We start from the raw sequence: 17,392 nt of genomic DNA on the forward strand, positions 1-17,392 counted from the left end.
ACTAGTAAGTTAAGGCTAACATTGTTAGCTACCATAGGATGGAGACTACAGAACAGTACACAGATGTATACAAACGTAGAATGTAGATAAAGGCAATCTACATTGTCGAAACATGCGTCGGGTGCTGGGCTATTGGACCTGCTCTTTTCACTGTTGGAATGACATCCGAAGCTAAAGAGGCCACTTATTCTGCAAAACTAAGCCTGCTGGCTAGTAAATAAAATTTATATTTTGCATTATTTGGGCATATGATCATTTATTTTATCCTTGAGTTGAATATGGCAGTAGTATAACCAATTTAATTATATTTACTATTTAATTAACGGCCTTCGATCTCAGTTCGATCTCGAGCCATGACGTCTTGATGGATGAACGATCTGTAAGAAGATCCATTAGCCTTGATAGGTCCACCAGGGTCTTTTCCACCTACAGAGGTGTGCCAGGGTCTTCTCTGTCATTATCTTGATTGTATCAATTTCAATATAAGGCTCAACTATATAACAATAATTTTGGCAAGATCATCCACATGCATTATGTTTATGATAGTGATGAAGTGTTTCAAATTTCAACCTGCATCCTTTTGTTTTCAGGGAACATAAGCCGCCATCAGACATAGGTATGCTTGTGTATCATAGGGTTAAAAGGAATCGGTGAGGGCTGAACAAATTGGCTGACAGCCATTTTTGGGCAATTTAAAGGGGTGGTGCACCACCTAATTTTTCATGTCATATCCTTTGGATAGGTCATTATTATCAGATCATTGGGCATTCGACACCCAGCACACCCTCCTATCAGTTATTTAGACCCCTGGTGAAGACCGACTATAGACTTTGGACGCAGCCAGCACATTAAAGCTACAGCACCTGTAAATGGTGACTACACAGTGAGTGGAGCTGTGCTGTTTCGGCTCTGTTTACTCTGTATATCTGACCGATACCAGCACGGCACACAGCTGATCAGTGAATGTGCCGGATGTCAGTCCCCCACAATCTAATGTATCCTAAGTAGAAATGGTGTTAATCGATTAGCAGAAACCGGTCCACCTACCACGACTGTAATCTGAGCCCACCGATTCCAACCTACCAACATTCCCAGGTCTTCTTTTGATTAACCAACTTACCACAGTTATGTGCATCATGCCGCAACTTTGACATTGGGCTAAGCCAGCTATTGAAAATATGGGCTCAAGATGTGGTCAGATAAAAGGAAGTTCATATGGCTTTCATCCAGCAGCCACAGATTATTGATGTGACCACTGGACCGCATCCTGCTAATCGATTCACACCATATCTATTCCTAACAATAGATAAGTATCAAAGTTGTGGACAATTCCTTTAAGATTATGTACAAACACATACATACAAGCTCAATTTGAGAAGCAGTGTACAAAATATTCTGATTTCATATTGCTTTGCAGCTGGGACTCTCACTGACCATCTCTAATGTGCAGGGTAGTAGACAACAATTGTTCAATATCCCTGCAGCACCTCCGCAGGCTAAATGGAGTATTACACTGTGATCATCCAAAGAAGGGCTGTAAGTTTAATGAATGGGCAAGCTGTGTGCATCAGCGAAAGAAAAGCTTTTTTGTAGCCTGTTCTTGCCATGATGGTTTAGCTTCTTACTGACATCTTCTTACTGGCACTTATATTCTGACAGTAGGGTGATTTGTGGTGGGAGGATCAATTAAGCATGACTAAGGGGCACCTTTAGCAGAGTTTTAAATGAGTATTCCCACTCCATAAAGTAATGGCATATTGCCAGTGTAAACCGTAGGCCGGGGCCACACGGGGACTAGTGCGATCCTCGCATGATACTCGGCTCAGGCTGGCAGCACAGTGGGAGCTGAGTGTCATGCTCGTGTCACTGCGACTGAGGTCCAATCATGCAATCGGACCTCAGCTGCGGGGGGCAGACGGGCTCTGAGGAGTGGCGGGCCGGCGCTGCAGAGGGGAGGGCGGGATTTATCTCCCTCTCCCCTCCATAGCCGGCTATTGTCATTCTCGCCCTGCACTTGTGGTACACCGGTGTACAGCGAGTGCAGTGCGATCTTTCTCTCGCCCCATAGACTTGAATGGGTGCGAGAGAAAGAGACTCGCATTACAGTCGCAGCATGCTGCAATTATTTTCTCGGTCTGATTGGGGCCGAGAAAATAATCGCTCATGGGTGCTGGGACATAGGTTAAGATTGGTCCGAGTGGAATGCGATGTTTTATCGCATTCCACTCGGTCCAATTTTCATGCCGTGTGTCTTAGACCTTACCCTTATTATATGGTAAACTTCTGTGGGTGCATTTGTACCGCCCCAGGGCTCGGCCGGCTGCCGAGCCGCTCGGATCCATGCTCGTCGGTGGGTGGCTCGAGCTCCTCACGGACCCGGGGGTCACGTCGCTCTGAAAGGGGGGTTTGGTGCTACACGTAGGGACTTCGGTGGGGAGGTCCAAGGCTGGGGCCGCGGTTATTGTAGGGGATTTGAGTTCGTGACGCCACCCACTGCCGTTGACTAGGCTCCCGGGGATGGTGTTGCGCAGCTTGGTGTTGACCCCCTCCGTGGGTAGAGGGGATGATGGTCCCGGGGGCCCGAGGGAGGTGCTGAGGCGGGGGAAATGGATGTGTGCTGGGGTGTCAGTGCGGTGCTGCGCGGTTCGCGGCCCGAAGGCACTGTTGTACTCACTATTACAAACACGCTGGAGTCACTGGTAAACCAAACGAGATGGTGAACGGTGCCCGCAGCCGGTTGCAGTTTTCCCCTTATCAGGTTGGTGGTTTCCGCCTTTCTCCTGCACCTTACTTATGTAGAAAACGTCGACTCCTATGCCTAAGCAATGGTAGTCTGCTTCCCGGCTTGGTATGTGCCGGGAGAGCCCTCTTTGCCCGCAGACGCTGGCCCCTCGGGTCTCTATGCCTGGGTGGTGGCGTTACCCTAATGGTTGGGCTGTTGTCTTCAGTCGGGTCTTAGGTGGGATAGGTCCTTAAGTCCAGTCCTCAATCAGTTGATTTGACTCAGCCCGGTTGTTTCTGGGCCTCGTACTGGGTCTGAGTACCCCTCCTGGTGCTCCGGTTTCCAATTGGTTCCCCGGTTCGGTACCGGTGGGCCACAGCCTCCTTCCCCGGTCCCTACGGTTCCACCGGCTGTAATCCCAGCTCCTGCAGGCGGCCACCACCGTCTGCCTCCTTGCCAGAGGTGACTGGGCTCCAACCCAGACACCTGGTGTAGACTATGGCAGACCTCGGCACAGGTCTGCCCCTGAACTTCACTCCACTTCACTTCACTGTCAAAGCTCAACTCTACTCTAGTTTTTCCCGCCTCAGGGCCTGTGAACTTCTCGGTGGGCAGAGCAAACTGTCTGGCTCCGCCCCCCCGGTGTGAACATCAAACCCAGAGGGTGGTGACAAGGTTTTGTAGTGTGGCTGCTGTCACCTTTCTAAGGGGGGCGCGTGTGTGTGTATGGGACTACTCGTGACAACCTGGCTAGTCCATGGCGTCACACATTCACAATGTATGTGGTTTCAGAGCTGTAATCCACCAGAAGTCCTTAGTAGAGATGAACGAACCTGAGGTTAAGTGTTAATACCAAAACAGAGTATGCAAACCACTTAGACGAGCATCGCTGTGCTCGGGTACTCTCGGTGCTTGGCCCAGTGTGAGCCGCTTGCAGTGTTTGATCGGCTCGCAATGGGGGTAACAACAGCGTGATCGGATGTAGTGTGCACCAAACAAAAAAAAGGAAAACTCCCATCTACCCTCCCCCGGACGTGATCTATTTATGGCTGGCTGCATGTGGATGGAGACCCAAACTGACTATTAGTGAATTCCATTGGGGTTCAGGTCAAGTCCGGATCCCAAATCAAACTTTATCTAAAATCCGGCTCCACCCACCGAACCGAACTTCCACGGGTCCGCTCATCTCTAGATTTGAACCCAGGGCCCCACCTTACCATATATTAATTATATTAGATGTAATTTTACATGATCATTATATTTGTTTGTTTTTTTTATTGGTATAATTTCATTTCTGAGTTTCCATTAAAAACATGTCTAAATTGTACAATGTATATGTAGTAAAAAAAGTTTGTACTTTGCCAAAGTTTTATTCTCCCCTTATATTTGTTTTTTTTCTTTTACAGAAAGAACTTGCAGAGGAAGGGGTAAGGATTTCAGCTGATGATTCAACAATTTGAAAACTTTTTAATGAAAAAAAAAATGTAATATTATTGGAGTCTAGTATAAAAATTTCTAAACACAAACAGGTAACATTAGAAAAGACTGGATGGATAAAGTAGAGATGATAGATAGATAGATAAATCTTATAGATAGATAGATAAATCTTATAGATAGATAGATAGATAGATAGATAGATAGATAGATAGATAGATAGATAGATAGATACATAGATAGATAGATAGATAGATAATAGATAGATAGATACAATAGATAGATAATGGATAGATAGATAAATAGAGAGATTGATAGATAGATAATGGATAGATAGAGAGATGGATAGATAGATAATGGATAGATAGATAGATAGATAATGGATAGATGGATAGATAGATAATGGATAGATGGATAGATAGATAGATAGATAGATAGATAGATAATGCATAGATAGATAATAGATAGATAGATAATGGATAGATAGATAGATAATGGATAGATAGATAGATAGATAGTGGATAGATAGATAGATAGATAGATAGATAATGGATAGATGGATAGATAGATAGATAGATAGATAGATAGATAATGCATAGATAGATAATAGATAGCTAGATAATGGATAGTTAGATAATGGATAGATAGATAGATAGATAGATAGATAATGGATAGATAGATAAAGTAATTGATAGATAGATAGAGAGATAGATAATGCATAGATAGATAGATAATGGATAGATTGAGGGATAGATAGATAATGGATAGATAGATAGATAGATAGATAATGGATAGATAGATAGATAGATAGATACAATAGATAGATAGATAATGGATAGAGATAGATAATGGATAGATAGATATATAGATAATGGATAGACAGATAGATAATGGATAGATAGATAGATAGATAGATAGATAGATAGATAGATAGATAGATAATGGATAGATAGATAATGGATAGATAGAGAGATAGATAATGGATAGATGGATAGATAATGGATAGATAGATGGATAGATAGATAGATAATGGATAGATAGATAATGGATAGATAGATAGATAGAGAGATAGATAATGCATAGATAGATAGATAATGGATAGATAGAGAGATAGATAGATAATGGATAGATAGATAGATACAATAGATAGATAGATAATGGATAGATAGATAGATATATAGATAATGGATAGATAGATAGATACAATAGATAGATAGATAATGGATAGAGAGATAGATAATGGATAGATGGATAGATAATGGATAGATAGATGGATAGATAGATAGATAATGGATAGATAGATAATGGATAGATAGATAGATAGAGAGATAGATAATGCATAGATAGATAGATAATGGATAGATAGAGAGATAGATAGATAATGGATAGATAGATAGATACAATAGATAGATAGATAATGGATAGATAGATAGATATATAGATAATGGATAGATAGATAGATAGATACAATAGATAGATAGATAATGGATAGAGAGATAGATAATGGATAGATAGATATATAGATAATGGATAGACAGATAGATAATGGATAGATAGATAGATAATGGATAGATAGATAGATAATGCATAGATAGATAGATAGATAGATAATGGATAGATAGATAGATAATAGATAGATAATGGATAGATAGAGAGATAGATAGAGGAATTGATAGATAGATAGATAGATAGATAGATAGATAGATAGATGATGGATAGATAGATAATAGATAGATAGATAGATAGATAGATAATGGATAGATATATAGATATATAGATAATGGATAGATAGATAATGGATAGATAGATAGATATATAGATAATGGATAGATAGATAATGGATAGATAGATAATGGATAGATAGATAGATAGATAGATAGATAATGGATAGATAGATAATGGATAGATAGATAGATAGATAGATATAGATAGATAGATAATGGATAGATAGATAGATAATGGATAGATAGATAGATAGATAATGGATAGATAGATAGATAGATATATAGATAATGGATAGATGGATAGATAGATAATGGATAGATAGATAGATAGATAGATAATGCATAGATAGATAATAGAGAGAGAGGGGAGTCAGCACGATCTGAAAATGGCATGCATCATATAAAAAGTGCAAATTCACAGATTTATTCCAACTGTACTGTAATATAAATGAGATTTTTAGCAAATAATTGATCAATTCTTTGAGCCACCCCTGCCAACGTCACGGCAAATCTCAATAGGGGGGTCCTACTCTATATTCTGTATTTCATGTGCCATGCGGAATCCTAGATAAAGTTAAAAGCAGAACCATAATGGAGCACACATACCTGTAACCTGTATATAGCCGCTTCCATGTTGCAAAAGAGGCAATTGTGGATAGAGGCCAGCCCAGGTCCCAGCATGTGGAGCAAGCTCTACACATACCAGGGCTATATCAGAACTGACCCTCCCAGTGCCAGACAGCAACCATTGATAATGGATAGATGGATAGATAGATAGATAGATAATGCATAGATAGATAATAGATAGATAGATAATGGATAGATAGATAGATAGATAGATAGATAATGGATAGAGAGATAGAGGAATTGATAGATAGATAGATAGATAGATAGATAATGGATAGATAGATAGATAGATAGATAATGGATAGATGGATAGATAGATAGATAATGCATAGATAGATAGATAGATAGATAATGGATAGATGGATAGATAGATAGATAATGCATAGATAGATAATAGATGGATAGATAATGGATAGTTAGATAGATAGATAATGGATAGATAGATAGATAGATAGATAGATAATGGATAGAGAGATAGAGGAATTGATAGATAGATAGAGAGATAGATAGATAATGGATAGATAGATAGATATATAGATAATGGATAGATAGATAGATACAATAGATAGATAGATAATGGATAGATAGAGAGATAGATAGATAATGGATAGATAGATAATGGATAGAGAGATAGATAATGGATAGATAGATAGATAGATAATGGATAGATAGATAGATAGATAGATAGATAGATAGATAGATAGATAATGGATAGATAGATAGATAATGCATAGATAGATAGATAGATAGATAGATAGATAATGGATAGAGAGATAGATAGATAATGGATAGATAGATAGATAGATAGATAATGCATAGATAGATAATAGATAGATAATGGATAGATAGATAGATAATGGATAGATAGATAGATAATGCATAGATAGATAATAGATAGATAATGGATAGTTAGATAGATAATGGATAGATAGAGAGATAGATAGCCATAGTCCAACGCTCTTCAATATTTACATCAATGAGCTGGCTGCTGCTCTGGAATCTTCACCTGCTCCAGGTCTCACACTCCATGACGCCCAGGTGAAATTCTTGCTCTATGCAGATGACCTACTGCTGGTGTCACCAACCGAGAAAGGTCTCCAAGACAACCTACAAATTTTGGAGAAATTCAGCTCCACATGGGCACTACCGATCAATCTAAAGAAAACCAACATCATGGTGTTCCAGAAGAGAAAAAGAAGATTTGACCAGCATCCTTCATTTGTCGTAAACGGCTGCACTCTAACAGGAACAGACAAATACACCTACTTGGGCCTGGAAATTCACCAGTCAGGGAGCTTTAAACAAGCCATAGAGACCCTGAAAAACAAGGCCTGCAAAACCTTTTATGCCATCCGAAGGAAATTGTATCATCTGAAGCCACCAGTGAGGGTCTGGCTAAAAATCTTCGATTCCATCATTGCCCCAATCCTCCTGTATGGCAGCGAAGTCTGGGGCCCTCACACTTACCCAGATTGGTCAAGGTGGGATTCCAGCCCAACAGAAATATTCCACCTGGAATTCTGTAAGCACCTTCTCCAGGTCCATCGAAGCACCTCCAACAGCGCCTGTCGAGCTGAGCTGGGCAGATTCCCTCTACACCTAGCAGCTCTGAAGAGGTCACTATCATTTCAGGCTCACCTACAGAGTAGCAATCCAAGCTCCCATCACCACAAAGCTCTGATACATATACGTGGGCCAGATGAACCAGGACCACGGGCACAGCCCTCCCAAACCCAACTGGACAAAATAACCAATCACAGCAGCCTGACAAGAACCAGAATCAGGAAGATGGTAGACGAGGGCCAGGAGAGGTATGTCAGTGACTGGAGGACCGACATCAACACCTCACAGAAACTGACCACGTACCAGAGTCTACAGAGAGACTACAGACTGGCCCCGTATCTGGAGAAAATCCCGGACCCCAGAGACCGCAGGACCCTGAGCCGATATAGACTCAGTGCCCACAGTCTAGCCATCGAATCCGGTCGACACAAGCAGAGCTACAAGCCAAGGGAGGACAGACTGTGCCAACACTGTGACCTGGAGGCCCTGGAGGATGAAACCCACTTCCTGCTACACTGCACCAAGTACTCAGCAGTGAGGGACACTCACTTCAGGAGACTCTCCCATCTCTTCCCGGATTTCAGCTCCATGAAGGAGGAAGAGAAAATATATATCCTGCTGGGGGAAGAAGAGAGCGCAGTGGAGATAGCAGCGCGGTATGTGAGCGAATGTCATAGACTTCGAGAAAGAGAACTATGATAAGCCATGGACTTCCATAGCCCCCCATCCCAGATGTGGCCCCCCAATCCCCACCCTGGATATGCCCCATCCACCGTTACCACAGTCCCCACCGTGGATATGCCCCATCATAAGCCATGGACTTCCATAGCCCCCATCCTAGAAGTGCCCCCACAGTCCCCACCCTGGATGTGCCCCATCCATCCTTCCTACAATCCCCACCCACCATCCCCACAGCCCCAGGCCCTAATGTACACTTGCTTTGGCAAAACTAATTTGTATTTGGTCCTGCCAATAAAGCTTATTTGATTTGATTTGATTTGATAGAGGAATTGATAGATAGATAGATAGATAGAGAGATAGATAATGCATAGATAGATAATGGATAGATAGATAATGGATAGTTAGATAGATAATGGATAGATAGAGAGATAGATAGAGGAATTGATAGATAGATAGATAGATAGATAGATAGATAGAGAGATAGATACTGCATAGATAGATAATGGATAGATAGATAATGGATAGATAGATAGATAGATAGATAATGGATAGATGGATAGATAGATAATGGATAGATAGATAGATAGATAGATAATGCATAGATAGATAATAGATAGATAATGGATAGTTAGATAGATAATGGATAGATAGAGAGATAGATAGAGGAATTGATAGATAGATAGATAGATAGAGAGATAGATAATGCATAGATAGATAATGGATAGATAGATAATGGATAGATAGATAGATAGATAATGGATAGATAGATAGATAGATAGATAGATAATGGATAGATGGATAGATAGATAATGGATAGATGGATAGATAGATAGATAGATAATGCATAGATAGATAATAGATAGATAATGGATAGTTAGATAGATAATGGATAGCTAGAGAGATAGATAGAGGAATTGATAGATAGAGATATAGATAATGCATAGATAGGTAATGGATAGATAGATAATGGATAGATAGATAGATAGATAGATAGATAATGCATAGATAGATAATGGATAGATAGATAAATCTTATAAATAGATGGATAATGGATAGATAGATAGATAATGGATAGATAGATAATGGATAGATAGATAGATAATGCATAGATAGATAATGGATAGATAGATAAATCTTATAAATAGATAGATAATGGATAGATAAATAGAGAGATACTGTAGATAGATAGATAGGAGGATAGATAGATAGATAGATAGATAGATAGATAGATAGATAGATAGATAGATAGATAATGGATAGATAGATAGATACTGTAGATAGATAGATAGGAGGATAGAAGGATAGATAGATAGATAGATAGATAGATAATGGATAGATAGAGAGATAGATAGAGGAATTGATAGATCTATAGAGAGATAGATAATGCATAGATAGGTAATGGATAGATAGATAGATAATGGATAGATAGATAGATAGATAGATAATGGATAGATAGATAGATAGATAGATAATGCATAGATAGATAATGGATAGATAGATAAATCTTATAAATAGATAGATAATGGATAGATAGATAATGGATAGATAGATAGATAGATAGATAGATAATGGATAGATAGATAATGCATAGATAGATAATGGATAGATAGATAATGGATAGATAGATAGATAGATAATGGATAGATAGATAGAGAGATACTGCAGATAGATAGATAGGAGGATAGAAGGATAGATAGATAGATAGATAATGGATAGATAGATAGAGGGATAGATAGATAGATAGATAGATAGATAGATAGATAGATAGATAGGCAGACAGTTACAATTCTCACTCAGTGAGGGGGGATTATTATGAAGGGAAGTTTATTTTAACTTAATCATTTGTATATAATTGTCGCACGATGTTTGATAATAGTACCAAAATCAGTCCAAGACAGCATATGTTGCATGACACTTCACCAATTAGTTATACAACAATTCCATTTAACCAAGTAAGGCAATGGACACAAGAGATTCATGCAAATCTATATATTTTTTATTAGGATATTCAATAGAGTAAAATACATTAAAACAGAGAAATTCCTATGAGGAACATAAGCATGCCAAAAATAGATATAGGGTAGAAGAGTAAAAGATTCCTCTTATAGTAAGTATATTTCTTTATTAAATAAATTTGACAACAAATGTCATCTCATGATATACTAAAAAACACCATAAAAAAGTAGAAACTAATCACAAAGCATAAATACTAATCAATGGTATCAAAGTTTGTATATAACCATTAATATCAAGAAACAAATACAAAAATCAATAACACGAGCCAATAAAGGGCTAAAAAATGTAAAATTTCTACAGATAATAATTAAAATGCAAATAAATATACTGGTGTACATGTGGGTTGTATTGTACCAGAGAAAAATATGTAAATAGCACCCCAATTGTACAACAATAAATATATATTGCACTAATAATGTACAAATGCTGAGAATATACTATTTGTATATAGCCCTTACACCAGTATATTTATTTGCACTTTAATTAATATCTGTAGAAATTTTACATTTTTTAGCCCTTTATTGGCTCGTGTTATTGATTTTTGTATTTATTTCTTGATATTAATGGTTATATACAAATTTTGATACCATCGATTAGTATTTATGCTTTGTGATTAGTTTCTACTTTTTTATGGTGTTTTTTAGTATATCATAAGATGACATTTGTTGTCAAATTTATATAATATACAAGTATACTTACCATAGGAGGAATCTTTTACTCTTCTACCCTATATCTATTTTTGGCATGCTTACGTTCCTCATAGGAATTTCTCTGTGTTAATGTATTTTACTCTATTGAATATCGTAATAAAAAATATATAGATTTGCATGAATCTCCTGTGTCCATTGCCTTAAAATGTATGATAAGTCTGGTGCACATTTAACCCCTGAGTGATGGAGCCAGTTTTGACCTTAATGAGCAGACAAAGAAAAATTAAATTCCGAGTTAATAATAAACAGATCTTAGTGATTCTGAGTGGGGGTTTTTTCATGACACGTTGTACTTTATGTTACAATTAATTTATGTAAATTAAGGTCGATATTTTTTTCCTTTATTTGTAAAAACATCGGAGTTTTGGAGAAAAGTTAGTAATTTTCAATCTTTCAATTTTTATATCCGTAAACCACTTAATCACGCTGTACATCAATTAATAACATTTCCCTTATGTCTACTTCACATCTGCCTCATTTTTCAAACTTCATTTTATTTTGTTAGGATGGTAAAAGGGTTAAGAGGTTAGCAGCAATTTTTAATTTTTTTCAAAAAATTTACAAAACATATTTCTTTAGGGACCTACTCATATTTAAATGGCTTTTGATTGGCCTATATATTATATATATATATATATATATATATATATATATATATATATATATATATATATATATATATATATATATATATATATATATATATATGAAACTCCCCAAAAGGGACACCATTATAAAGACAGCACCCCCTCAAATACTTCAAAACGTCTGTCAGGAAAATGTTTAACCCTTCAGGTGCTACACAGGAATTCATGCAAGGTGGAATGAAAAAATAAATAGATTGTAATTTCTACTCTAAAGTTTTCACTCTTTCAAGGGATAGCATAAAAAAAAAATAACTCCGAAATTTGTTACCCAGTTCCAACATGTGGTCAGAAACCTCTGTTTGGACACATGGCCGGGCTCGAAACGGAAGGAGCAATATTTTAATTTTGGAATACAAATTTGGGTGAAATAGATTGCGACCACCATGTTGCATTTGCAGGACCCCTAAGGTACCTAAACAGCAGAAATCCCCCATAAGTGACCCCATTTTGGAAACTAGACCATAAAAGAATGTATGTAGGGGGTCTTTTGAACATTTTGAAACCATATTTGCGTCACAGAACTTTTTAAAATGTGGATGTGAAAATATAGTAAACGGTTTTTTTTCGTACTAAAATGTTATCTCAGCCCAAATTTGTAATTTTGACAAATAGATAAATGGAGAAAACGGACCAGATAATTTGTTATGCAATTTCTCCCAAACACAGCGATACCCCATACATAGTGAAAAACGAATGATTGGGCACATTGCAGGGCTCGGAAATATATACATTGCTTCCTTGTAGCTCTACATGTACTTTTTAAAGGAGTCCTTGGACAGATATCAATAGAAGTTTAGTGGGCTCTGACACCTGGCACCGATAAGCTGTTCTCAGTTTCAGTAGCGGCTGAATATAAACAGGTAAAGGAAGTGAACAACACAGCTCTGTTCACTGTGTATTTGCCCTCCCTAGGTGCTGGAGCTCAGATCCTGTTAACTTTAATAGGAGATGAACCCCAGTAGCTTAGATTCAGGTACCCGATTTGTTCAGCTCAATTTATTGCTTATATTTGATCACTGCTTGAGCTGAGAAGCTGATTGGTGAGGTTGCCCCATTTTGACTCCCATCGATCTGGTATTTATGACCAGTGTCAGAGTGAGGCAGCAGGGGTCCACCAGTAACATTGACTCTGTGTAACGGCAAGCCACCCACTAAGCAGGACCCTGAGGTACCACGAAACCTTTTAACCCCTATACAGGGATCTGGAATCACTGCAGGCTCCAGGGGTTTACTGCCGATGGTAGGCTGCAGTCCAGAGATGGGGATAGTCGACAGGCCGAGGTCAAACTGAGATGTCAGGCGAGGTACAAAACAGCAGGAAGGAGGAATGTCAATAAACAAAGCCAAGTTCATATGAGACATAAAACAAGGTGCACAGTACCAGGAAGGATGTGGCTCAAAGCAACACAAGACTATATCTGGCAAAGGTCCAAGAACACTGAAGGATGTAAAAAGAGTGTGGTGCCTTCCCATAGGCTGAAGTAGGAGCTGATACTAGCCGAAAGGCACACACCCCTACAGTCAGTCAGCAGTACTGCAAGTTCCAGCCAGACCAAGCTTGGTGAATGTGTGGCGACTCCGCCTACCAGAGTCACTGGAATTGACCTCTCTCCCATTTCCAGCACTGGCTGCAGTGTGAGTAGAGCAGCGCCTGGTGACCAGGGCAGACGTCATCGGAGCGGACCCTGGTGGAGACGTGACAGTAGAGCGGCGCCTGGTGACCAGGGCAGACATCACCAGAGCAGGCCCTGGTGGAGAGGTGACAGTAGAGCGGCGCCTGGTGACTGGGGCAGATGTCACCGGAGCAGGCACAGGTGGAGACGTGACAGTAGAGCGGCGCCTGGTGACCGAGGGCAGATGTCACCGGAGCAGGCACTGGTGGAGACGTTACAGTAGAGCGGCGCCTGGTGACTGGGGCAGACGTCACCGGAGCAGGACCTGGTGGAGAGGTGACAGTAGAGCGGCGCCTGGTGACTGAGGCAGACGTCACCGGAGCAGGCCCTGGAGACGTGACACCCTGAGGGTCCAATGATCAGCTACATGGAAATATTACATTCACAAATTTACCTATGCTTCCATATAACAATATACTGGGTTGTTTGTAAAAGGAATGCTTCCTTTGTCTGTATATCGTGAAACAAGAGTATTGTGCGAACTACTGTTTATGACCCATCCCGTGAATAGGTCTTTAATATAGTAAGTTTATGAAAATAGTTTTAAATTCCATGATCCATTTGCCTTTGTACCTACCAAGTGACATGTCTTACTGACTTCTCTTTATTAACAGTGCCGGCAATCACCCATTTGTACCTGTGAAAAGGGAGAAAAGGGAATTCCCGGAGCTGCTGTAAGTACAGAATAGACACTGACTGCAATCAATAATGCAGGGAATATGAAATGACGATCTGCCATGTTATCTGCTGCAGATGATAAAGCTGAAGGAACAGTCTGCGTCAATAAAAGTTGCTTCTCTACTTGCGCCCATCAATATGAGGACATTGTTTTTGACAGTCCACGATTTGTAAATAAGATTAAAGGCTGTAACATAATGCACTCCTCTGAGGAGATGATATACAATGCATGCTATGTTTTCTTACAAAATTTGGACATCTTTAGCTGCAGTCCAAAATTAGTTATATCGCAATCCCTCATGCTTGTGCTATGTTGATTAATGGTGTCTGCATGTTTTGAAGAAAGGCTGTTTTGTGCCCCCACAGACCAAGATGCATGACTGCGACCACTGTGCATCATATAGTTAAAGGAACCTGTCACCAAGTTTTTCCTTTATAACCTGCGGCCACCACCTGTGAGCCCTTATATACAGCATTCCAGAATACTGTATATAAGAGCCCAGGCCGCTCTGTATAATGTAAAAAACACTTTTATAATACTCACCTAAGGGGCGGTCCGGTCTGATGGGTGTCGATGCTCTCGGTCCGGCGCAAGCTCCATCTTGTTGGATCATCGTCATCTTGCCAAGCCCCATGTGCATGATGAGTCCAATGCCATTCACACAGAGGTCTCCATTGCGCTATGGTGCAGGCGCACTTTGATCTGCCCAGCTGAGGGCAGAGCAAAGTGTTATAATGCGCTGGCGCGAGGAAACGAGGAAAGGTCAAAGACCACCCGCGCATTCACACTACAGTATATTGATCTGCCCTCAGCCGGGCAGATCAAAGTGCACATGCGCAGGAGTGCATTGGAGGCCTCTCTGGCAATGACACAGGTCGCGTCATCCACACGGAGCTGGGAAGTAGGATGGCGGTCCCACAAAATGGAAGAGGCACCAGACTGAAAGCAGCGACACCCATCGGACCGGATTGCCCCCTAGGTGAGTATAATAAAGGTGTTTTTTACGTTATACAGAGCGGCCTGGGCTCTTCTATAAAGTATACTGGAATGCTACATATAAGGGCTCACTGGTGGTGGCCGCAGCTTATAAGGAAAAAACCTGGTGACAGATTCCCTTTAAAGACCCTGTCTAATGAAGGCCATTATTTTCCATGTATTATATTAAAACTGACCTATTGTTAGTCATACTGCCTGAATCAAGGGCAACATGAATCAGACATTGGCTGCAGAATTGTTTTCCATACTCTGAAACCCTGTGATATATCAGAGAGAACATACTTTGAAAAGTCGGCCATGGACCATGCACCTCAGACGACAAGTCTCAGGCAGATCCTTGGTGGCTTCTCCTGCCCCATTAAACTGGCAGATTTCTCTCTGTGTGTGATCATAAAGAGAGATCTATAAGTCTTGGGGAGCAGGGAGAAGCCACCAGGAACCTGCATCAGATTAGTTATCTGTTAAGGCCCCGTTACACGCAGCGACATATCTAACGATATATCGCCGGGGTCACGGAATTCGTGACGCACATCCGGCATCGTTAGCGACGTCGTTGCGTGTGACACGTACGAGCGACCACTAACGATGGAAAATACTCACTTGTCCATCATTGACACGTTGTTCATTTTCTAAAAATCGTTGATTGTTGAGGACGCAGGTTGTTCGTCGTTCCCGAGACAGCTTACCTGCGGCCACCGACAATGCGAAAGGAAGGGGGTGGGCGGGATGTTACGGCCGCTCATCTCCGCCCCCTCCGCTTCTATTGGGCGGCAGCTTAGTGACGCCGCTGTGATGCTGGACAAATCGCTCCCTTAGAAAGGAGGCGGTTCACCGGCCACAGCGACGTCGCTAGGCAGGTAAGTCCGTGTGACAGCTCCTAACGATATTGTGCGCCTCGGGCAGCGATTTGCCCGTGACGCACAAACGACAGGGGCGAGTGCTTTCACTAGCGATATCGCTGCGTGTAAAGCCCCCTTTAGGCCCTGCACTCGGGCACCATGAATCGGCCAGCTGGAGGCAGACTCTGACTCATGTTGTTTATGGTCCAGGCAGCATGACGTCCTTTAACATATGGATGTCTAAAAGTGGGAAATGTATATTGTTTTCATAGTGTCTTTTAGTGATGATTTTTTTGAATGTTAGTCTGAATGATCCTGAAGCAGATAGGGCCCGATTCAACAAGACTGGTTGTGTTCACGCCAGTCTTGACGAGGAGATGTGCTGGAGGCTACGCCTTTTCATGAATTAGGAGCATCAGATGAATGGCGGACACCTCTGTGTGTGCTTCGGCACTAATCCTACTCCAGTCCCTGCTGGATTAAGATTTGTGGCAAAGCAAACGTCGCCACTTGTTATGAAATTGATAAATTGCAGTTGCCACACCTCCATCTCGTCCCAGTTCCGCTGACTTTTACTGAGCTGGGCAAAAATGGCGTAAGAAAACCAAAAGTCGCACAGTTTTAGCGCTGTCTTGAGTTGCACCAAACAAAGGGGTAAATTTATCATGGGGGTTATTTATTAAGTCATTTTTACTTGTGGCAGATTTTATTTGTACCCTAATTAGCCATATCTTTAGATGTAAAACTTTTGTATTGAGCAAATGTTCCACTTTTTAAGCCTTGTATACTACAAACAACTAAAAAAAACTATGTAAAAATAGTTTAAAAATTGTTTTAAAAAATATAAGCCATATAATAAATACTGCAAATAAAAATGAACCCACCAGAATGGCAGTTTTTCTGTCATCTCACATCCCCTCTAAAACTTCAATAAAAAGAGATCAAAAATTCATATGTACCTAAAAAAAAAAGTATCAATACAAACTTAAATTCGGCAAGAAAAAGAACAAGCCCTCATATAAATCCACCAACAGAAAACTGAAAAAACGTTACACTAATCGCAGGGGGAATAAATTTATTC

At 40.2% G+C, this 17,392-nt stretch overlaps 1 protein-coding gene across 1 annotated transcript in view; it reads left to right on the plus strand.

Moving 5' to 3' along the window:
• The window catches only part of COL28A1 (collagen type XXVIII alpha 1 chain), a 73,404-nt gene that overhangs the window by 5,284 nt on the left and 50,728 nt on the right, over nt 1–17,392 (plus strand). The window contains exons 3-4 of the mRNA XM_075319685.1: nt 4,129–4,149; nt 14,412–14,471. Coding sequence (XP_075175800.1) covers nt 4,129–4,149; nt 14,412–14,471 — 81 coding nt within the window. The remainder of the gene's footprint in view (nt 1–4,128; nt 4,150–14,411; nt 14,472–17,392) is intronic.

The sequence above is a fragment of the Anomaloglossus baeobatrachus genome, chromosome 7 (assembly GCF_048569485.1).
Source record: "Anomaloglossus baeobatrachus isolate aAnoBae1 chromosome 7, aAnoBae1.hap1, whole genome shotgun sequence".
Taxonomy (NCBI): domain Eukaryota; kingdom Metazoa; phylum Chordata; class Amphibia; order Anura; family Aromobatidae; genus Anomaloglossus; species Anomaloglossus baeobatrachus.